This window comes from Nicrophorus vespilloides, unplaced genomic scaffold (genome assembly GCF_001412225.1).
Source record: "Nicrophorus vespilloides isolate i.1.1-1 unplaced genomic scaffold, Nicve_v1.0, whole genome shotgun sequence".
NCBI classification, from domain to species: Eukaryota; Metazoa; Arthropoda; class Insecta; order Coleoptera; family Silphidae; genus Nicrophorus; species Nicrophorus vespilloides.
In genome coordinates this window covers 63626-90427 of record NW_017095832.1, presented here as the reverse complement: position 1 = coordinate 90427, position 26802 = coordinate 63626, and the positions used below count along the sequence as shown (strand labels likewise).

General features: G+C 27.4%; 1 protein-coding gene across 1 annotated transcript; it reads left to right on the top strand.

The window, feature by feature from the left end:
- The first annotated feature begins 1848 nt into the window (after nt 1-1848).
- On the top strand, nt 1849-2595 carry LOC108566302 (G patch domain-containing protein 11-like). The gene is made up of 2 exons (XM_017926116.1): nt 1849-2164; nt 2309-2595. Exons 1-2 carry the CDS (start codon nt 1849-1851, stop codon nt 2593-2595), a joined length of 603 nt encoding a protein of 200 aa, XP_017781605.1.
- Nucleotides 2596-26802: the final 24207 nt, after the last annotated feature.

Below are 26802 nucleotides of genomic sequence, written 5' to 3'. Positions count from 1 at the left end.
AGTTGTCCAGAAATGTGTTGGGTCTAGAAATTTAGGAATTTCTGACCCCTCTAAGATTTAAAATGCGTTCCTAGACAAGCACATATAGTAGATAGGTATATTTAGAGGTCTTAGTTCAGTGATTTTTAACAGAAAATGTTAAAGAATCGTGACAGAATCTAGATTCGAAAATTTTATAATGTTTAATAAATCAATATTTTTCAGTGAAGCCCAAGTAATAATAAGTAATTAAGTGTGCGGTGAAAGCAGGTTCAAGTGTGCCTAGGGACAAAAAAAGTTGAACAATTCTGAGTTAGTGTGTATTGATCATAAAATAGTAAAAAAAGACTTTACCCACTTAATAACAAGATCCATAATTTCATTAATTTAAATATATTATATACTTACAATATATTATACAAATAGTAAAATCAATTAACTATAAAGCATATATAATTTATATTTATAATAATTATGAATTGAATTAATTGAAAATAAATATGATACATAAAAAATATTATATAATAATAATTAAATATGTAATATTTATTATCCATTATATAACGATTATGCAAGTACTAAGTATGTGCTTTCTTTAAACGTTAAAAATATTCTTTTACGTCAGAAAGTAAGTAAACGGTAATAACAATTGACCACAAAATCAATAATCATATATGTGAAAGTCTGAAATGAACTCGTTGCATAAACGTATTTTAAAATTGTAACACGTTTCACGTTGCATTTAGAATCGCAACTTGAAACAATAAATGTAAACAAATATGCATATATATTGTTAAAAATTAAGACTATATTACATACATAATATTGTGTTGTAATTGCAGTTATAAAAGGATTAATTATGTTAAAATATTCTTGATTAATATTTATGATTCTGTTATTTGCTACTTATGTATCCAGTGTTTTTATGATAATTTCCTTTACAACTGTAAGACGTTTAACTGTTGTTGAAAATATTATCGATTTATAAGTAAAATGAAGAGTATATGAAAGATGCTCTGAAAGTTTCAGTTAAATCTATCAAAAAAATAATAATTAGAATGAAATACAATTGGTTATTTATCTAGTACTAAACGTATTAAATGTATGTTTATAATGAGTTTAACTTTTTGAGGGATCAGAAATTTATAAATTTCTAGGACCAACAAATTTCTAGACAACTTCTTCAACTGAATCAACATCGTATGGTATAGCCCAGTGATTCCTGGACATTTTCTAGAACATTATAATAATGTCCCAAAAAGGTATGTTCAAAAGGTGGAACAATGTGTCCCGCCGCCCCTGAAACAGTTGGTGATCGCTTCACGAATATTTCGGACTGCGAACAAATCGGATAACGAACAAATTTTGCATTTTTTTTATCTTTGGACAATACATATTCGGATAACGAATACATTATAGTCGATACGTTTGTGAGGTAACGCTAATGGTAATATTAAGCTTAAGCCGCTTCTAAAATCGATGATAGTTTACTGGTAGTAAACATTTGAACGGATTATGTTTGTTAATAGATCGAGAATACTCGAGGAATAAAGCAAACTAATTTAATCATAAAATATGCAAATAAAAGATATATGTCTCACCTTTTGAACGAGCCCATTGTTATCAATTCGTCATCTATGAGCTGCCAAAAATGTCAACGCTATCTTCACGTTTTATTTAATTACTGGATAACCAAGCAAGCTAATTACACAATTCAACGTGAAATTTAATTAATTTGTTTCGAATGATAAAAATCGAAATTTCTATACGTCAAAAACTGACATATTAATCAAAGTCATTAAACCTAATCTTATTTATAGCCAATTTTGTATTAATTAAATACAAGTAAATGCGCAAACTTACAAAATAATGTCTTCAGACGAAGATGATTATATGTCAAATAAATATTTAAAAGTTGGAACTTCACACAAAGGTTTACCGAAGTGTAAGCACGTTCAAAGACAGCACGAGATGTTCAAGAAGAAACTCAAATTTAAACTTACCAAAAAAGAGGTCAAAGAAGCTGCCGATAGGGAAGCAGGTTTGAATAGTGCGATTTCGCAGAAGAACAAGGGTTTCATTATGCTTGCTAAAATGGGATACAAGCCAGGAAAAAGTCTCGGTGCTCGCAATTCAGGAATTACCGAACCTATTAATATTGTCATAAAATCCAATTATTTTGGTATTGGTATTAATAATTCAGAGACAAAGAAAGAGAAAAGTTGCAACTTGAAAACAGAAGAAGAAACAAGAAAACTTGAAATGGAATTTAAGAGATCAATGCAAGTAAAATATCGTGAAAAATCGTTAGCAATTTTTTTTCGGAAAGCACAAACTGCTTGTGAACATTTCGACAGAAATGGAAATCTCAGTAAACCAATTGTTGATTTCTATTGGTCGAAGAAGGAAATGGACAAAAATTGTGGTAGTGATGAAGATGACAATTTGGAATTGATTGAAAATGTTATTAGTGAAGAAAATCTAATTCAACTGAATGAATATTTGCGTTTAGAATACTTTTACTGTATTTACTGTGCAGAAAAAGGAGATGATCTTGAGGATTTAAAATCTTTTTGTCCTGGAAATAGTGTCGAGGATCATATTCTTGATTATTAAGAAAAGTTAACATCTTTATAATTTGAATTAAGGTAACAGTTATTTAAAAATTAATTATTACAAATGCCATCATCATTAATTTTATTTTTTTAAATTTAAAAGACCATTCTCTGACTAGAAAGATCTCTATAGAAATGTTTGGTTTGGATCAAATAATTTATGTCAGATACTACTAACTTCTTGAAGATGAAAAAAACAAAGTGTATTTTAAACTTTTCTCTTACTGGAAAGACATTAAAAGAATAACTAAGAAATATTCAGAAAAGTTAATTTAGTTGACAGAACTGTGAGAAGGTGATTTGCTTAAATGAGAGTTGGTGATTTCAGTATTAAGATCAAATAGAAGGTTTTGATTTTGAATTTTAGTGAAAAATCTATACGAAAATTTGTAAAACCCAATAATTGTAAACTCAAGATTTTTTGTAGATATGATATACAATATTAATTAAAAAAGGTGCGGAAGTTCTCTTTATAGAAATAATATATTCGGTATTTTTTATTAAATTTACGTATAAAAAGTTCAATTAAGGAATTGAGGACAATAAATTAAGGCGGTTCAACACGGATCTGCAGAGATCAGATAACACCAGAATCAGATACCTGGAAAGATCATGCATGGACCAATTCAACCCATATTTGCTATTTTACACACAGCCCAAGACACATACTGAATTTAATAAATAATTTAATGTGTCTATCGAGATTTATGTATGATATGACAATAGTGAAGGATTATCTCAATAACTAAATACAATGATAACAATATTAATTCATTAAGATATATTTTAATCTTCAAAGAAAACAAAAATTATATGAAACATTTATCATGTAAATATAGTATTGCGTTGATTAAAGAATAGAATTAGAAATATTTTTAATAAAATAAATATTTTTTCCATGTAATTTAAATACCTTTTGAAATCATTGATTGACGATATTTTTTCAGAAGGTACTTCTTTATTTTCGTTTTTTCCCCTTTCGTTTTCAAAACTTTCCAAACTGCTCTCGTAGTTAATAAAATTGAAACTATTTGACTATAGATTAACATAGTAATGTTATTGTTTACATAAATACGTAACTCACAAGAAAGAAAGTAAACTTATTTTAGTAAATAAACAAAACATTATTATACTCTACCAAATTAAGTTAAGAAAGTTTAAAATAATCTGAAAACCTTATTTAATTAAACGTCTGATGGGTGTATTACCCAAATTATATAATAATTTAAATAGTATCTTGTGAATAACAATAAATTGTAGTTTATTAGATTATGATTACTTGGAAAAGATACCTTCTACTCAGGGGTCGGTAAACTGTGGCTCTAGGAATTACATATGAAATGAAAATAAAACTATATATTGGCTCTTTCTACTAAAAACTATATATTTGTGGTTCTCAAATAATTTTCATATCATGGTGAGATTTGGCTATTTTTTCTTAAAAATTTCACTAAATATATTCTCTTGATGCAAGTATCCAAAAAAGTTCGAGGTCAATGGAAAAAAATATAAATAATATACATAATTGGAAAGACAATGTAATATACAACGAATCCAACGTAAAGTCGAACCAAAATTATACATTTTTTTAGTCCATACACCGTTCGTATTTTAATGAACATATCGTGATGATTAAGTATTCAATTAACAAAAAAAAGCGCATGTATGGTTAGTTTGAAAAGTAAAACAAAATGCGACAATCAGAGCGTATTTGTATAGTTAAAACATTCCAAATGATAATTAGAGCAAATGGGAAAATTATCTGGCATTTATGTGTATAATATAACACACAAGCTGCAGCAGCATGCGATATAATGGTTATTATAAGTTTGTGAAATCGCCAATAACATATTCCGAAGCTAATGCATTAAACATATCCATCACTAAATACGGCTATTAAAAACACAATTTTTCTCAACAAATAAAATATATCACACAGTTTGTAATTAACAAAAAAAACTTGTATAAATATGATTAATTCAATTTTCCGCAGATGAAAGTAAACCGCACAAGACTCGAGATTTCCTTTTTCCCAATCAACGAAACTCTGTGCGAAAGGATGTAGGATTGTTTTGATCTAAATATAGTAGATTCGAATTTCCGGTTGAAGTGTTATGGAATTAGCGAAAATTAGCATCTGATATTATACGTTTTTTTTGTTATTGTCTGTATTATTACCATTTTTTTGCAGAAAGCCTCAGGCTGTAGGTAACCTTGGCCGAAGATTCCAAGAGAAATCCGTGACTCCACTCAGCATCCTGCACAGATATTACACGTTAATTGTAAATATTTCTTCGGCAATTGCAGATTTATTCGATTTATTTGTATAATTAGTTACAAACAGTTATACATTTTGGGGCGGTGAAAATTCTGGAAGTCTTTAATAATTAGAAGATTATTATAATTAATCTTAGAAGACTAATTAATTTTGCTATCATATGCTTTAATTAATTCTAAAGTTTTGTAGGCATTTAGATATTTATGATAAAGAGAGTGAAAACGAAAATCGGTTAATTATATCTATTTGTTGAGGATTTAATCGTCGACTTCCTCCAATCTACTCTCACTTTTAATTAGGATACTTCGATGTTTGCTGGATTATGGAAAATTAATGGTATTTTCCTGTCTTTTCTTTCGCGAGAATACTAAATTAGTCTTATATAAACTTTCCAGAAAAATTAATCTAATTTGTAGATATTCATATATTATTTTCATATCTCTTACGTAACAATTTTATTATCTTTGCTCGACAGGTAAAATATTGGATTATCTGGAAAGTTTGTGCCAATTTTTCAATTTTCGTGAAAAATCTAAACTTTTATATATAGATATATAAATTTGTAATTATGTATGCACAATTTTTGATCTATAAATCTTTCTTCATGTTAAACAGGTTTTTCTTCAAATAAGCTTCTTTCGGTGGTTTCTTATGTCGACTAAAATGAATCTTTCTTGCAGTTAATTGACCCAAATTTGTGGAAATAGGAAAGTGCATTGTCTGGTAAATACTACTGGTGGACAAATATTATTCTGTCAGACTCCAACAATTTTTGTTGAGTAGTAATAGAAATATAAGGGCTGATATTATTCTCGTGATTTTTGTCCGTTAAATTGTGCAAAACTCATATATCTTAACGGTTTATATAAACAAGCTTTCAAAAACGTTTGTCGATAGTTGTTTTTGATATTTTTAATATTTCTCCTCATTTATTCTCGATCAATGTCTTGATTTCATCATTTTTACTAGTAGAACTTTAAGGCTGAAATTATCAGCTCTAAATTTAGATAATTATATTCCTAAAGTTAATTTAGCTAAAGCAACATCTCTGTAAGCAGAATATACCTTAGTTTTTGCTTTAGTTGCATTTTTATCTTTAATGTAATAGAAAAGTATTAAAGTCTGAAATGTACTTTGTTTTCTTTCATCTTCACGAGGGTACTAAATGTGTCAGTTTCATTTGATCGAAACCAAACTTTTTTTAACAAGTTAATTGTTTTTAACAATTCTAATAAATTTAGGCATCATCATCGACGGTACTTAGCGAAAATCGGTACAAACTTTTCAAGTTGCAATTTTATAAAGATTTGTATTATTAAGACCTTAGGTTGATTGACTGTGATAAAATAATTAACAAATTTTATTTGTTTCTATTTATTTATTTATTTATACATTTTTGTTAGCCCAAAGGGACGATGTATCTTTTTTATAATATTTTTTTTATCATTTATTTAATATCTCGTTATAAAGTTCTTAGATTGATTAACTGTTAACAAAATGAAAACTGCAAGGAAAATTTAAAAAAAAACTTAATTCTACATTCTATTTCTATTGGCCCAAAGATCCGAAGTTTTTCAATCCGGTTTTATAATTATTCAATTATTAATTGTTATTATTTATTACAATAGTTCCATACTTTTATCATTTTCTCGAGAATCGAAATAAAGTTCAAAGCAATATTTACAACTTTATAAAGGTGACTGTCTGTTGAAGAAACGATTGACAAATTGCAAGTAAAACCAGTCACAGTATCAAATAATAATGATGTAAACCGTGGACTCGCAATAAATTAAAAGTTGGACGCTCCGTTTAATTCGCATCGACACGCTTGATTTCTTCCATCAAGAAGGATATTTCTCGTTTGAAAGTAGTTGTTCCAGTTAAAGAACTTTTACAAGGCAAGAAAACACATGCGTACTGCTGCATTTCGCGGTAAATATTCATGAAGGATATGCGATTTAGGCATTCCCATCCGGTTCTCAACTAATGACAGACGGAAACTGGTCATTTAGAAATCAAGGTTTCATCCGAAAAATTATATACGACTTTCATGAACAATAAAAATACTGTTCATAATTGGAGAGGTCTTCGGTGAAGAAAAATTAAATAAATAAATCATTAACATGTTTTTCTCTAATTTATTGGAATTCCCGAGACGCACAAGTCAATTATAAATGTTCCACAAAACGATTGTTGATTTGTAATAGTAATAAACCTGATTATTCCATTTATGTATACAAAATTATATGGACGTAAAAAAATCGTAATAAAATAAAAGGAAAGTCTCGTTGCATAAAAGTATTTTAAAAATAAAATTTATCGTTACAACTGTAAATATGTTATATAATCCTATATTTTTTATTTATTAATTGATTTTAAACTTTTGGGTTTTAGTCGTTGGTAACAATGGTGAAACCATTTGTTTTTTTTTTTGGAAATATAGAACAAATTTTGCATTTTACAAGTTTAAGACCAACAATATTATTTAGAATTTAATTAATTTATATAATCATAAATGATTCCAAAGTCAGTAATAACTATATATCGGACGCACCAACTACATCGTACACGTGGCAACAAAGTATCCATAAGTCACAACTACGTCAATTTGAAAATAATTCATCATTTAAGTTATTAACATAAGTGACACACTTTAAATTTCAAATCATATATTCAATATTCGTATTAATAATAATATTAAGTTCTACAACTACAAGAAAAAAACTATATTTCTTATAATATGCGCACACTTTTGAATTAACCACATATTCTATTCACAATAGAAATTGGTAATGGGCTTATTGTTTTTTTTTTTTTCAAAGTGGTCAGAGAATTTTCTCCTGGTTCTGCTTGAAATAAATACGGTAATGTGATTAAATTTTAGTTGGCACGATATGAGCTGTGGAGAAAAGAATAATAAAAAAAAATGAGTGGCCACAAATTGCAGGGAAAAGGAAGAAAGTGGAATGGAACCTAAAACTGTTTCCAATTTGCATATTTTACAAATAAAATTATGCTGCGTGGTAATTGGATTTTGTGTTTAATATTTATGGTATGTTTAAAATTAGGTTTAGAATGTAATTATTAATTTATTGACATCAATAAATTATAATTTAAAAAAAAAAACATTCTCTCTATTTTTTATGTATGATTTTAGTTATAATTATATACATAAAAATTATCGTTAGATAGATAGATTGATTCTAAAATCAATGACAAATTAAGTTGATATACATTTAGCTATGTAGATAAAAATAAAAACAGTTACTTGTCTTTTGAATGCAGTGTTGATTATAATATATCGTTCAGCATCTTTTTAAATCTTTGATTGATAATTTCTTTGTTTTCATTGCTAATAAGATTTTCTCAAACTGCTTCTGAAAAACCATCATCTTCTGCATTCAATAAATTTCTAACATTCTCATTGATTGACATCAAATTTTCGTTATCAGAGGTAACGTTAACAGAGGTATGACTATACATGTTTAAATTGGTATCTTTTATTATTTGATATTGACTTATTCATAATAAACCTTAACAATATGAAATAATCTAAAATACAATTTATTGTGAATAAGTCTATATCAAATACTGTCGAGATATTGTTACTGTCGGGACTATGATTGTCGGGAATTTAATCGTCAGGATTTTGATTGCCACCGGTTTAAATTGTGTTTAGTTTTTCTTAGTTAAATGCAATTATATTTTTTCTCTTTAACTTTATTCTTTGTCTCTCCTGCAATATATTATTCAGGTCCATGAATAACTCAGGATTTTTTTAACTAAAGAATTTCTTACAAATTTGATAGTATCAGGCAAATTTTTAAATAATACTTACAAAAATTGGACGATTAAGAAACTCTAGGCCCTATACACTAAATAATGTTACTACTTGAGGGCCTTAAACTTATTTTTATTTAGATCCGGGCTCTCTTCGGTAAAATTGTAATTCTTATAACAGTTATCAGACACCTTTTTTTATGTCATTACACTACAAATATTTCCAGACTACAAAAAAAACTAATCTGCATATTAAGAGAAATTCCTTTTTTTACCCAAAGGCAAAATATTTAGAAATATTCAATTTACATATCTTGACCTTGATCATGATCTTCAATTCAATCAACTTATTACTTAAATCGTTTCGTTACTTTCTTTAATTTAAAATTAAAATTACGATATTTAGTAAACTTTAACAATAGCATTCTATAAATATTGACGTGAAAAATAAAAAAATATCTTATCTTTACAACAATAATATTACATCAACGCATAGTTAGGTAGATTAAGATATCATGTTTAAAAAAAAACCAACATTGATAACTATTTCATCAAATTTTGGTCTTTCTAAACATGTTGGATTTGGAGATTTTTTATATTATCTATCTAAAGAATTTAGGGTTCAAGGACAATAGCATTTGCAAATATTTAACATTAAATATTTAAAAGACTTCAGTTTAGGGACAACAGTTGCTTTTGTAATACTTGAAAAGTGTTCGTTAGTAATTGACGCATCAGGATTAAAACGAGGTTATATTACGAATCAATGATTATAATAAATAATCAAATAGTTTATTTAAATTTATAATGAAGCTCCATAAAGTAGTGTAAAATATTATAAAACTATAATTAAATAGAAAATAAACATAAATTATTTGTATTTCATTTCATTAGGAATTTAGATCAAAATGCAAGTGAAACGAAATGAAAATCTGGACAAGATCAAGGTGGAACAAGACACATCGGCAGAGTAAACAAAAATCTTCGTGGTCTCTGGGCGCGGTTTCAAAAGAATTTGAGCAGGTGAGATGACCGGGGGAAAGTTATACAAACACACAGGTAATTCCACATACACACACACACAATCCACCTGACCCACTTCCTGCTGCTACAAAACTGCCTATGGACACTGAAACGAGAGCCGTTTCCATTTCATTTTCACTAAAAAAAAAACATCTTTCTGGTCTTTAACCTTCACCAAAACGAAACAATCACAATAACGTTTATAATAGACAATACGATATTACACTGCAAAACAAGCAAAGAAAGTTTTCGTTTGAGATAGAAAATTTCGCTTTGCATTACACACATACCTACTTGAAATAGTACAATTCAGTTACAAAATTGCGTATCATTTTCTATTTAATATTCATCATTAACATTGTCTCTTTACAATTACAAGAATGGTTTTTGCAAAGTCCAGATTATGTATGGTACATTTGAAAAGAATTGTACTTTTTTTTACATACGACTAATAATTAATATGTCGAGGAGATCAGATGGTAAAGTGTACGTTGGAATGAATGGTGAGTACATTCTTAAAAACGAAAATATACTTTTGTCAAAAAAAGATAGTAGATTTATATGGAAAATCATTATATTCTATTAACGTATTTTTGCTTATCATACAAAAATTTGTTGTTTGTCAACTTTTTATTATGATGAAAAATATAATTTATAGTCAAACTTATTACATTATATTAAACTAATTTAGTAAACAATCATTTTATTGCTTAACTTTTAAAATTTTCAAAAGAACATTACTATAATGCTCTACATATAAATTTGTAAATAGAATAGTAGTTTTAAAAAAGTGTATTTTAGAGTAAATTATACTAAAATGTAAATAATAACGTATATTAAAGTTAAACCCTAGGACACAAAACTATTTTATATAAATATTTAAATACATCTACTCAAAGGTCTATCGACCTTGAAAATAATATTCAAGTATTGATTATTTAGTTATAGTAAATTATAATAAGATATATAAAATTTTATTTATTCATATTTTTTCCACTTTTCTGAAACCTTGTTTATTATCTTTAGATAGTAAATGTACATATTTCTTTAAAGGACATTATTATATTCCTATAAATTTTAAAAAGATATTTTACAAATAGTGTAATTGGTTTTAGAAACAAGTAATTATCATTGTATGGTCGAGTATGTATATAATTTAGTCTGATAATCATAAATGTACAAACTATATTCGATTTTGTATTGTCCATAGTTGGTGAAGGGTCATCTGATACACAAGATACATATTGCTTAACTATAACCAGATTACATTTGATAACGAAGCTACGATATAACAAAGTACGCAATTGTCAGAATACATTTATAGTTTTTGGAAAGAAGTCACTAAGATATGTTAAAGTTTGGCGCAAAGTAAAAGCAAAAGTTGCATCAGAAGAAGAACATAACATCGAAGAAATTAAAAGTAATCCAGATGACACAATCAATAAGTTTTGGAAATTTTGATGAAGAACGTCACTCGTTATGCAAAACGTCGCTCGTTAAGCAAGTCATTTTGCTTACAATTCATTTTGTTTGTTATGCGAGGTGCTCGTTAAGCGAGGTTCCTCTGTATTATGTTTACTATGGTATTATTTTTGACCACATTGTCATAAAAGAAACGCTACTATTTTATTTAGCGCCATTTTTTGTTCTATTGAAGTTATGTTAATTTTTAATAGTATGTTGTACCAATAGTAAGTTATATCAATAACTTATAATTGTCAATATCAATTTATTGGTTTGTTAAATAATCGAAACAATTCTTACACAAGTTTCTTAATAGGATTTTGATTGTGACCAGACAAATTTTATGAGAGGTCCTCATTAAGCGAGGTTCCACTGTATTTCTAAAAAACAATTTCGATTGATATTCAATATACACATTGGTTACTTTTTATATGATTTTAGATACGTATAAGAATATAAGAAAGTAGTACCAATACATATTTAAATTAATTTACTAATAGAGCAATTATTTTTGCAAAGAAACAATTAACATTGTGTGTTTTAAAATAAATTACAATAAACAGTATATAATTTCATACATTCATGTCTGGAAAACAACAATGTAGAAACTTTTGCTCGATCCTCTTTTAACTCAGCTTTCCTCGCAATAAAACAAACTGTTTATTTCTTGTGTGCGTTTGAGCACCGGTCACTGTCTATAATTCAATTTGAATTTTTCACAATTATTAATAATAAATGTTGCGGATCGTCATGAGTGGAGCAATAATATGAATGCCAAGTAGAGTAGAAAATCTGTGTCCGGTTCCAATACAAACCGGAACCTGACGAGAACAGAAAACTTTTTTCGTTAAAGCGCTGCAACTATTTCACTTGCATTTACAAGAAACCCAATTGGGACTTCCTGTTTTGTTTGCATTTTAATTGATTCAATTGATATACAAAACAAAAATTATCTGATTTAAACTTGTTAACCTTTTTAATATTTATTAAAATTAGTGCATTTTTGCGGTGAATGCAAACGTTACGAAACCGTTTGTTTGTTTATTTTGTGGCTCTAATTTTTTGTAAGTTATGTAATAATTAGCCGAATAAATTATTTGTTTTTGTAGTGCAAAATAAAATTAAGTAAAGCAACTTTTATTATAGAACGTATTTTAATTATGCAGTTAATCTTGTACTAAATTACACGTTTGGGATTTAAATTTGCATAAACCTGAATTCCAAACACACATGCAATCTAAATTTGTAATAAATTCATGATTATATGTAACAAATTAAAATTTATCAATAAGATTTAGTTTTAACTAAATTAATCCATAAGTAATTAAAAAAACGGACTATTTTCCAAAAATATATACTAAAATAATTCATGTGTGAGGTTCGTTGACCAAACGTTTTAATTTACTATTTAAATTAACCGCAGGATCAAACACCTTTCGTGGCAGACATTAACAGCTCGTTACAGTAGAAACTCTACTAATTCATCCAGTTTCCGTGTTTCACCTGACCGTCCGAAAGAAATGATCCGTAATAATATAATGATTTTTGGGTGTGTTTGCGCGTGTTGCTACTTTCACTGTTAATGAAAGCACTAGAGATGCGGAGATGTGAAGGTCAACAACACATGAAAATTCCTTCTTGCTAAGCACTTTAATACGTGTACAAGAAGGAAGAGAACCAGAAGGCTTTTATCGCGCCAAAGTCACGCGCCATCAACTTTTCGATGGCCGCAATTCCAATTAGTTTTAAGTTTCAGGATATAAATTTCATTGTTATTACTTCCATGATCATTTACGGCTTATAAATGATATCCACGCATGCTTCCATCTGTAACGTACTTAATCAAATCTTGGCGAACGACGAGGAAGTATATCTTCTGTACACATGAATAATAACTTTCTTATTAGTTAATTCACTTGTAATTACCTATACAGCTGTTATTTTTCCGGTTAAGTCTGTATTAACTAAGCACATTGTCATTATTTACTTATTTTGTTATTAGAGATAATTATCTGAATTAAACTTTTTTTTTAATTTATCAGTTATAAACGTGCTATTATCGAATTATGTACATAAAATTAATGCAATTACTTAACATTATGATTTAATAAACTTTGGACTATATATTTTGTTAAAAAAAAAAACAATTTCTTATTTATTAAATGTAATTTCAAATTATTTAATTCATTTAAAAAAATAATTAGGAAAATGAGTGTAGACTTTGCAATAATTGAGTTTTTCAATTAACTATAGAAAATTAACATATTTCAAAAAAAAATGAAAACAATTAGAGTATTTCAAATTTTTCAGTAAAACATTCCAATTCCGATAATTTTAATGTATAGTAAAATTGTATTTTGTCGAATGCGGAATGAAAGTTGTATAAAAATGAAGCGGAAGAAAACGGTTTAATATAAAATTACCATAGACTAAAGTAATTTATACTTACATAATTAATTGCAGGAATTGGCGGAAAGACTCCAGGTTAATATTCTTTTGTACGTATATATTTGCAATTAATTATTTTGATTAATATTATTGTAGTAATATTCAATTATAAATTTCATAAATTCTTACATATGACAAATATGTACAATACACTAGAGAAATAAAAAAAATCACATAAAAAAGGACCTATTTGTAAATGATATTTATTTTAAATATAATTATTTAGTATAATATACAGTTTATTTTATTATGAAAGATTTGTGAAATTTATTTCGAAAATAATAATTATTGAAAAACCTTTTTATATGTATAAGATGTGCTTTAGTTACGTCACGATGAATCAGCTGCAGCTGCAAACGTTAAACCTTATGTGGACAAGAAAAGAGTACACATTGCAAGTTTGCATAATCGATAAAAAAGTAATATAAAATAGGATATTATTTAAAACTCGTACCTTATATAAGGTGTCCCAACAAGACCGAAATATCTAAATTTTAAATAAAACACACTTTTTTTTTTGGGAAAACACCGAAATTTTTATTAAACCATAAAGTAGACATGTCTGAAACAACACATCTAATAAATGCCTTCCTCAGCTTTGTAATATAACAACAACAAGTGAACGGTGAATTTTCTAACAAAATGATGGCACTGTTTGTCATTTTGTTGGACATAATAACTTAAGTGACCATACTTTCTTTATTTAAGAAGACAGTCCTCTAAAACTTACGCAAAGTTGAAAAAATCGTGATAATACTAAATTGTCCACAATTCTGGTAGTCTTACCACACTTTATCATGGTTTTTACTTTTAAATATATTAAATCCAACTGCATAAATTTAAAAAAAAATAGATTAAAATCAACAAAATACTTAGAAATACTTTTCACTCTAGACATCACAATAATTTAATAAACGACAAAAGAAACAGCGATGTACCGATGCAATCCAGCCATAGTTATACCTTAGTTAATAATGTATGTAAAATAATATAGTGAATTTATTTTTATTGAGACATTAAATCCTATATAATAATAATTAACAATTGATTATATTCATTAATTTTTATATATGTATAACTATTATTAAATCAACTAATTAAAATATCTTATAATTATTTTTTTAGAGCAAGGTTACACAAGGTTTACTTCTCTGAAATTGCTTAAAATCTTATTCATAAAAAAAAACAAATCTTAGATCTCATAATGTATACAAACAGTTCCAAAATAACTATAACAATAGATTTACCAAAGGTGGATATTACATAATACTTATGAGAATGGACCTGTATAGACAGCTCACTTCGATAAAGCACGTCTAGACAAAGCGAAAGTAGTTTGAATTTAAAATCATCATATTGTCAAATAGGAATAATTTCATAACAATAGTACAATTACTATGGTAAAAATTGAAATACTTCAATAATATGCAATAGTTTAAAACAATAATATCTCGCTTAGTCCTAGTAAACCGTTCCGCCAATATCTCGTACTGTTTGAAACTCGATTCTCGAAGTTAGATAATAATGCGTTTCTCGAACATAAATTTAAAAGAAAAACGAATTAGGATTTTCCCAGCAGAATCTAGGGTCAGTGAATACAAGTTGTTTGTCGTAGCCGTCCAATTTATTATTATCTATTGTATAATTAATATGTATATTTGTTAGGTCTACCACTTTCCTCTTAACTATTACAAATCATATTTCACGTATCCATCAAATATACAAACGGATACTTGTTCGCGATTATTTAGAATAACTTGTGGAATATTTTGAGAGGATCAAGAACTTAGATAAATAAACAAGTGTATTTTCCACAAGGTCAAAACTGATTTCCTTTCCTCACACGCAACCCCTTTTTGAAATGGATACATTTTTGTATTATATAATTTATTCTTAGTTAGAGTACCGAAGGGAGAAGATAGTCTTAGTTGGGAGATTGAAGTGAGAACTAGTACAAGGAAGAGCAGTTACTTCGTAATTATTAACTTAAGAGGAGAATGTAACTCTTAGTTAATAATCCATGAGATCAACAATTCTATCGTTCACCTCTCAATAAAAACTCTGATGTGTATAATAAAATTATTTAAGAATATTGCGTTTAATATTCATAAACTAAAACTTCAAAACGACATAACTACGAGATAATACACAGTGTCCAGAGATTTCTTAATCCCGGGACACAAAAATTTTATAGAAAATGAATATATTCATATTTTATATTGTAGCAGTTTTATTTGTGCTAATATTAATTAATATTTACTCCAAAATGTATAGTAAAAAATAACGTATAATTATGTCAATCTAGATTACTTACAATTAAACTAAACATTATACAACACTAAAGATAGAAACGATATTAAGAAAGTTTAATACAGTTTTAAATTAGCACAAGCGAAAATGTGCTTATATTATCATTGCAGAAATAACACTTAATGGATAATTTCTATTTTGTTATTTTCTAAAATAATAAAAGAACAAAGACTTATATGAGAATTTGCGCAAAACCAACGCTTAAGTATATCGAAATTGCAAAGCGAATTCATGCATTACTAGCAAATATTACAATCGTTTTATTTTTCTTGTACAAAATTTTGTTCGCAAATACCATATAGAGTTGAATTTATTATATAACTTATAACCTACATCTTTATTGCATAAATCAGATACCACAAAAACAAGATTAATTGTAATGTTCTACTCTAAATACGCAGAATAATTTTGTTGTTTCTCTAGTTTTATTTTGACTTTTATATCAGTTGAAGCGCAGTTAGAATAAGAGCGGATTAATTGAAACTGTAAATTTAACACTCAGCAAGTTCCCTTCACTTTACTTCAAAACACACTCTCAAGACAAATTTAGTTTGCTTTTACGTGAAGGACGAAATATTCATTAAATGAGTTCTGTTCATTTCTAGTAAAATGCAAGAAACTAATAATAACACGAATGCCGTTCGATATGTTTATTCAATGATTTTCTTTGGATGAATCATTTTTCTTTCATCTCGTGTTTATCGTGTGTTTTATGCAAGACGTTTATTTCTTTTATTGAAAGTGGTTTAACTGTAAAGGATTACGTCGCAGACTATAATGCACATGAATCGATTGCGTAATCCAAATACATTATTAATTAATTGTTTTTTTCTGCTTTGATCATTTACTTTACATTTTTTTGTATTGAGAACAGAATGCAGTCGTATCATACAACTTTCGCCAAAAAATAAAACTGGGCTACTTCCTTACACTTTTCATTCTCAAACAAAATGCTTTTGTGAAGGATTTCAAATATCTCTCTTGGATCGTGTATACCAGTTACACATAAGTATCGACGGTCACTTTCACTTTGCCCATGTATTCTGGACCATTTATTAAAGACATTCTAGTGAGTCATTTATAACAGCACTCACCTAACCGATAAAATCTATATATATATATATATAAAAATCTACACAGCAATACATCGAATAATGCGGCTTCTATCAGCGCGGATTCACTATAGTACGGTTTTAAAATTTCAAAACAAACTAAATTTGATTTTAACAAAATAAAATGCAAATAAATAGTAGACATTTTATTATGCTATTTTCGATTAGTCCGGTTTTAAACAGTGCGGTTACACCTCTGTACTCGAAACAAGTTTTTTATTTAATTTACAAAAAAAATATGTACAGAAACAAAATGGAAATTGTTTAGCAGATTTCTGCAAACAATGCGAGAGAATACACAACTTTATGCTCTTTAAAAGTCAGTGAAAACTGCGCAAATAGAAAATTCGCATCTGAAAGTCGTTTCATTAAATGTGGCTTAATGAAGGAAAACATAAATAAATAAAGAACGTGTTAATTTCCTAATTGAGACAAACAACAGCGACAATTCGAAACTGCATTCCGATATTTAAATGAAATGTTAACGTTTGAAGCAATTACTAAGAAGAAAAAAATGAAAAGATATTTAGAAAACATGGGATTCTGTAGATTACTGCAATAAATCACATAGGGCAACTTCGATCAATCTAGATTTATAATAGTCCGGTTTGAATATGTCAAAACTAAGTAAATTATAATTATTGTACAGCCAAATCTCTTTACATGCGGTTCAATTCTATTTTATTTACTTTCCCGATTAGTCCCGGTTCAAATAGGCCGATTACCCGGACTATTCAATTACTTAGAAAAATAAATAGTGTTTAGAAACTATAGTGATTACATTTTACATAAAATGTATAAATCTGCAATAAAACTGAATTTAGGTTAATTTCTGTAAGTTAAAAATTGTCGTTTTGTGTTTATATTGTTCCGAAGAATTCCGACGAAATCGTATCAAAATCAGGTTTCCATGTAATAATGTCAAGTATATAAAGCTAATAGAGGTAAAGGTTTTACCAATTTGGAGTTGCGCCGGTTTAGGATTTACTCATCCATGATTTACATTCTTTCAATGCGTGCTACATAGTAACAGCAATTAAACTCATCATTCATTTGCAAACAAACAAATAACTTTTCAACTACAAAAATAGTTTTTATTTCCTACAATCAAAATTTGGATTTTTATGTTTTCCTTTATGTTTACAGGTTAATATTATTACAAATAACAACTGTAATTTAAATACAGTAATACCTCGCTTAGTACGGGTATTCACATTAAAATCATTATCATCCCGCACTGTTTGAAACCGGACTAAACGCATAAAAATTAACAACACAAACAGAAACAGGTAAAAAGATTTATTTAAAAAATAATAATTTTGTGTACCAATTTTTTTAGAATTTATTTGTATTTTGCTCAATTCAAATTAACTTTGTTTTGACATATAGTGAAACCGCACTGACCGAAACCGTACTTTGCAAGGTATTGCTTTAACCATCAAAAATTGATTTTTCAAATTCTCTACCATTTATAAACTGTTAGTATTACACATATTACCAAATACATTCTATTCATGGTACTGTGCAAGAAATGTACAGGTTGGGCTGCAATTTCTTAAGCAAAAACAAGAAAAAGTTCAAACAACTTTTTCCGAAGACATTATTCCATATTTGAATTATTATGATTTGGTGGATTCTAGATATAAACTCTGCTAAATGTAAGTAACTCAATTATCACTTTTACTTTGCTAATTCTAAATTGCGTAACAATTGTTAATCGTTGAATAATATTCTACATTATAATTAACATTTTTTATTTATTTTTTATAAGGTCCAAAATATGAACTGTGCCAATTTCAAATTATTTATCACTTTTACTTTATGAAATATAAATTACTCAATCATTGCTAATTGCTTTATAATAATCTACATTGTAATTAATGTTTTGTTGACTTAATTCTAAGATTTCAAATACTTACTATAACAAGTAATGATCACTTTTATTTTGTAAGTTTCACGTTGATTACTAATTATTGAATAATAAAATAATACAGTGTAAACTCGCTTAATTAGCATTTTGCTTAACGATTAAACTAAATTGTAAGAAAAATGACTCCAAAATGGAAAGCATTATCGTATATTACATTAGTTTATATGGACATTTTTTTTTTCACAATACGAGTAAAAATCCGGAAATTTTGGAATGGATTATACTCATTAAGCGAGGTTCCACTGAACTTCAAATTTTGTAATTTGTTTAAAGTAATACCTTCTTTAACATTACATAACGAAGTCTCAATAAAGATTATATAAAATTATAACTAAAATTATCAAGTTTTCGAATATGACTATGAAGAAGATATGAGAAATTTATCGAATGCATAAGATGATGATTAAAAAAAACCTTGCAATGCAAAAAAACCTTGAAATGAAAGCAGTTCTTATAAAAAACTCTTAAACTGAGATATTAAATGTAAAATCATTAATCAATTGGTAAATGAAATAGAAAAAAGACAACAAAATAATAAATCTATTACTTATTCGACAAATTTTTTTTTATTTCTTTACCAAAGAACGTATAGTAGTATTTTGACAACTAAAAACAAATTTTCGCTTGTCGAAGTAATTTTGTGGAACGCATCCTATTTGTTAATTGAGGTATGACTGTATTTTTAATTATCATTCCATAACTTATAAATAAAATAATGTATAAAGTAAGTTATGATTATAATTAATAAAAAAAGGAACTTATTGCTGTAAATTAATTAAAAAATGTATTTATTTATAAAATATGAATTTTTGAATAATTATTTTCTAACAATATAATAATAAAAGTCACTGGCCTTATTATTACGAATGCATATGTTTCTGTCTGTGACAATAAAATAAATATGTTTTTAGAAACAATTGCAATTTATATATAGCTTACAGGCTAACACGCTATAGAATTCAAAATTTCTAAATTAAATCCAGTCAAGGAAGTTGCAACACACTGCAGAGTAAACCGGTTCAAGCAACTTCACAAATCTTTAATAGATTGTAAGTAATTCCTACAAATCTTAACCGTTATTATAAACTTAATTTATTTTAAAAAAATAATGAACACTACAAAAATAATAAAAGTAAATACAAAGGCAACTTTCATTTAGAGGTATTAGGCAAGTTTCAAGCAGTCCGAGATATTAGTGGAAACAATAACCCGTACTATGCGAGTACTTGCATAATTTGATATAAAGTTATTCCATGATAATAAAAATTTACAATTTTTTGTAACTGATTTGGTTTTCAGTATTATTTAATATAGTTTTCTGAATGTAATACCTACTTACTGATGATATGTCTCGATGTCATTAAAAAAAATCTGCACTAATGTTCGAAAAATATCAAAGTATATTTACTCGTTTTTTTTTTTGTTTTTTTTTTAATAATATTGACAGAAAATCAAAATCTATTCTCTTTGAGTTGAGTTTTAGACAATCAGACAACTGCGTCAACTGAGTCAACATCCTTTGACAAACCAACCAACCATATGGGCAACCACCAGCATCCGTCTCTCTTCTTCTTTTGATCCATCTCAGCGAAATTAGTTGGATTTATTTTTTTCAAAAAGTCTGCACCTTGACTCTGAGAGAGAATGATAATTTAGACTCAGAAGTATGAAAGGTTGCCAACGCCTGCTTTATAGAATAATTTATTGTATACATAACACAAAACAGCTGTTAGTTAAGATTAACTCTCATCAGTTTCCATAAAAACCCATAATAATTGGTAATACTGACAGACAATTATGTCTCATGTCACGTATTGCGTGGATGCAGCATAACATCAAAATCACGGAAAGTTACTTAATAGATTACAAAATAATAATTTTACTTAATGTTTTATTGCAAATAAATAGACGATACAAATATTTCAATATAAGATTAAACGCAACTATAAATCACTTCATTGTTATAAGATAAAGATTGCATCAAGGAATTAATTAAAACCAAATGTAGCCATAAACGCCATGCTTCTGCAATTATATTGGAAAGGAATTAATTTGGGATAAAATAAATTACGGACTGAAATGCGAACGCGAGTGCATTGAAATTTCCTTTTACCATAAACCGACGGCCAGCAACAACCTTCAAAAATCTTACACAAACGTCGAGCCAAATGCATGAAAGCTCTGATGCAACAACGCACAGGATAAAAGTTGAACTTACAAAATACCGATCAAATCGCTCGCTCTCTACGTGATGCTCGAAATGTTTTTCTTTGTCCATATAATTTTTGACACAAATATCATATCCAACGCGATTTCTGTGTACCTATGTGCGCATAGAACTATTATATTATTACAATACGGTCGCTCAAGGAAATCCACTTTTCAAATTATCGGCGGCATTATGAAATCAGATCTCAAACAAAGTTCAAAGCAACACGGCTCCATGCATAAGTGTGTACCTTTTTTATCATTATTCATTATTCCTTTTCGTTACATTAATAATAACTGTACAGTTGAAATCTGCATGAGGAATGGCGTTCACTTATGCAATATAGAATCGCGAAAAAAAAAATTGTTTAGAATAGACGAGGAATAGAAATATTCGTGTTTGCATACGAGATTTACATATAATCGATACGTTTTCCATTTATAATTTTCTATTATATATTATTAAGTTTATATTGTTTTCCTTAATTTATAGCAATAATACATACAAAACGCATACATTTAAAGTCATTTTATTTATCACACTTCATTTAATAATAATTTTTACCTTATTTAAAAAATGTAGTAATTATTATTTAAAATATTTAATACTTATATTATGCACAATATTTGTCGCTAACATTAAAAATCATATTTATAAGGATTGAAATTACAGTAAGACCTCGTTTAGCGCTTTAAATGCGTTCCTGGTGACAGAGCGCTAAACGAAACAGCGTTATGGTCTTAATATGGTTTTAATACATCAAAATTTGGATCATTTGCTGCAATTTGGTTATCGTTTCTAAACGTTTCTAAAAAAATCTGTAGCAAGTTCTTTTGGTCCATCGTCTTCAGAATCACTATTTTCGCCAGTTATTGAAGGTCGTCTTTGGTAAGTCCGTCACCAGAAACCTGCAGTAACACTTTTATATCATGCTCATCTACATCTCAAACAAGCATATATTCTGGGGAAGCACAGCGCTACTTGTTCGGAAATAATCGTATTATATACGAATCAATGAAATGCCATGATAATTTAAAACCAGGTAAATTTTGATTTTTTTTAATGTTTCCAGCAAACTGCGTTACAGCAAATCAGCGCTAAACGAGGTCTTAGTGTAATCACTTACATATGAAACTAAATTATGGAAACTGTAATAGTATTTGTTATAAGAGATATAAATTCTACTATAAATCAACTATACTTATATGTTGAAACATATTTTGACCTGTTATTAAATAATATTAAAGTCATTCTTAATTTTAGTTTGAAAATCAGATCTATTTAGATACTTTAGTAACAGAATTTAATATATCTTTTTTTTATTATTAAACAGAACACCAAACTTTTCCTATTAAAAAAAATGTACTAAAAGAAATTAAGAAAAATACTAGTGAAAACTAGAGTCAGAATGGATTCAGTAAAAAGGTAAATTTAGTAGTTAGAGTTATTAAATGTATTCAAATGATGCTCTAATTTATTATTGAATATTTCACAGACATTTGATAAGTTCAAAAAATAGTTTTATTTTCAATTAGGTTTGGGTATTGTACTTATATTATTTCTAAATCAGATCTATCAACATTGAATAAAATAATACATCATTCTTAGGCTATTTCCTTACAAAATCGATTTATAGATCTGTAATAACTCGCATAGTCCGGGTAATCGGTTTTACTAATATACCAGAGTGTTAACAAACGTATTAATTGAGGACATTAAATCATTTATAACAAATTTATTGTGTACTAATTTTTTTCTTTTCTTTTGAAAATTTGAACTACAAATATCTAGAGAGAATTCTAAAATTCTTATGTCCGCTATATAACATATAGATAATTCGACATAATGTTAAACTCTGGATGAGTCCATTTTTAATTTCCTATCATAACGATCAAATTGTCCCCATATGGAAAACACTGGAATAAAGTATACATTATTATTTGAGAAACAAAAATATCTGATGTACAATAGAAATAAATTTTGATCATCTAAGTTATATAAGAAACTGCCGTGAGTATATTATAAAGATAAATACTGGATTTTCTTCTTGGTACTGTTTTAGTATGTAACATGTTTAGATTATATTTAGTATATAAAGATAAAATCTTCATTAATATCAGATTGAAAACAACTATTTTATAAATAATCAAATTGTATTGGAATTGTTATTGTTCCAATACAATTTGATCTATATATTTTATTAAATGTTTGTATTATTTATATTTAGTTTATTTAAATAAATTACATGTGATATGTCTTTGGTATATAACAAAGCACACATTGACGATTATTTCATTTTGTAAAAAAACAGTAGATGCAATCTTTTAAATAGGCCTTTCCACGTAACTTAAATATGTAAAATACTGTAGTGGAAAGGAATTTAAAAAGTGAAATTTCATCTCTTCAAATGACTCAAAAACAGTTGTCATCGCACAACAAACAGCGGAGCAACAGACGAAGAGAAACATTTAAATTTATTAACAAACATAAATATGAATGAATCACATAAATCAAACTGCATTTCTCTTGTAACATTCATATAAAAATACACATTCAGTACATGACCTCTATTCTCAACTTCATTTCCAGTTAATTTGAAAAATGATTACCGCAACTGTTGAATATAATATGCAATCAAAATTAATGCGCATTCTAGATTATTTTTACATTTTATTTTACATTCTTATAATATTGATTGAAAAAACTAAAAAAAAACACAATAACAACAAATGTATGAAGAAATTAAAATCTCATAAAGTTATCTTATGAATTATGCGTGTATTCATTTTTAATGAAATTGACGTTTTTGTATTATATTGGAAATTTGTATATGTATTTTATAATATTATGTATATATGTATTATAGTATTATGAATAGTTAGTAATTGAAGGAGGAAGAAACCGATTTGTTAAGGGATTGAATAATACCGTTTTAATGCGGAACAAGGAACAAAAAAGTGTAGTTACAGACAAATACGTAAATGCGTATCGAAATGGGACTCATTATATAAAACTGCCGCCTTTTCCCGTTTGGTCTTTGCAAAGAAGGAGAAAAAAATGACGAAGTGTAACAAATCCATGAAGAAACTAGTTCATTCCAATAGATGTATCATTACGCGAATTATCATTAAAACTCCATAAAGTTATTTTTTGTTTAAAGCTAATTTCATTAATTGGTAAATTTACAACTTTTGATTCGTTTCTTTTTCGGCAATTAAGATACTATTTTTTTTTCGGTAATCAACTCAGTAGAATCGCATGCACCAAATACCATCTGGGCATCGTTGCTATTAATTTGAACGCTCTACGTCTAATTGGTATAATGATATGAAAGTATCATTTGTACTCTCTATACTTACTTATGCATGCTTTTTTATACTTGGAATTCATTTAGAGATCAAATACAGTTTACTTATTAAACAAATATATAATAAATCATAAAATTAAGTACAGTAAACGCAACATAAAATTGCTTGTAAACTGAATTGTATTAATACTAATGAATGATCTAATCACGAAGCCCGCAAATGAAATTTAGTTTGCTTTATATTTATTATTTTGGATTAATTTTATTACTTATTAAATAAATACATAATAAATCATAAACATAAAATTGTTCGAAAACCGAATTTTACCCATTACCATTCTTTAAAACTGCTTATATAAACTTTTTAACCGTAATTTAAACATAAAATTATACAAAATATCATAAAATTATATAAAATTAACATAGCAAATATTCGAAAACCGAAATGCTGATTGTATATGTGTTTTTTGTTTTGTTTTAGATTTATTTTATTACTTATTTAACAATTTTTATAAAATCAAGTGCAATAAACGCAACTTACGATTGTTCGAAAACAGAATTGTTTGAAAACTAATTCATGCAAAATGTATAATCCGTTCACAAATCCCAGAAGATTGTATATTTAAACCTTTAATTACTTTAATTACTTCTTAAATAAATACATATTAATTCATAAAATTTTGCTGAGTAAACACAATATAAAATTGTTCGAAAACCGAATTTTGCCCATAATAATTCTAAGCCAAAAAGATTGTTCATTTGAACAGAATCTTATCAATAAAATTGTATTCAAATAAACAAAGAAATACTTAAAATAAATACAGTAAATGTATAAAAACTGAATTTTGTTCGAGAACCGAATTTCTATTTGGATAAATATGCATATTTTGTTTTGGTTTTATTTACTTTCAAGAAGAATTTATATAAAATTTAGAAGAACCTTCAATAATTAACATTTTTGTTTTAAATTTGAAATATTACATGAAAATAGACTAATTACTACTTAAATAAATAAGTAAAGGAATTCTATAGAATGGGTGTGCCACCTATTGTTTATTTCAGGTAAAGCTTCACACGACACGTAACCCTGTAATTTCCATGAAACCCTTCTTTTCACTAATTGATAATATGATTTATGTATACGAATTCCGTGTGATTCCTTTCATTCATCTTCCATTAAACCTGTTATTATAAATGGTTGAATGGGTCCGGGGTTTAAAGAGGAAAAAACCAATGCATTAGCCATCTGCGTTGATAGTTCTCTCCTCTCATCAAGACTTCACTTCACATTTCTAATCCAATACAATTTCAATTTCCAACACCTGCTTTGTTGATCCATTCAACAAACAAATTCCATTTTCGTCAAACATAATAACCAATTAACTGTATCAAAGCATACAATAAATTATAGAAAACTACACTTTTCCAGCAAAATCGTTTCGAGGTGAACGCAGTAAAAATAAAGGCATCAACAAAATGAAAATTGTGGATGCTTTCTCGTGTTTAACTACTTTAAAGAGAAATAATAATAAAAGTTAAAAAAAAATAAGCAAATTGCAAGTACATTGTGAGAAAACGAGTATTTATAAAATTCATTTTCATTTGGAGAACTTTCTTTCGACGCTAACGAAATGAAACGGTTTGCATCTCTTATAGAAGAGGTTTTCCATCACTCGTATTTACATACCGAATGACATTGAACTGTCGTCAGCTTATGAAGCATCGTGTTGGTAGAAAGTGATTTCGTTTCGTGAAGAAATACGATCCATTCATGCGTCTCGTCCCAATACAATAATTATCGAGGAACGGAATAATTGCAAGTAAATAGTTGAATGGTGACCGCACTCAATTCTCACCGAATAAAAAGTTACGTAATGCGAAAAAATTGATCCGAGTAAACTTTTGTAATTTCGTTACTTTTTGTTTGTATCTATATCTGTCTCATTTTCACTCTAATACTCATTGCATTACATAATATCATTCTTTCCGCTGCTGTGGGCTGATAATAAGGAAACTGGTCGTTTCTTTCCTCGTAGTTTATGGATTGAGAACTAATAGAGAATTAATTCACTGTTTGGTTTCTTGATTCTTAATGCTACTCACCTTTTCTTGTGGCAAATTTCTATTGTTTACATAAACAATGACAGCATGATTACATTTTTTTATGTAAACGTAATTCTTATTGCTTCATTTACTCTACTCTGCTTAACTTACTTTAAGATAATTCATACTTCATTAACAAACATTTTTATATTAATATTTTTTGTCTGATAATTTTAAAACTATTTTTCAAAAAAAGATACTTAAAAAAATAAGTAACTTTTCTAACATTTTTAACAATTTAAAG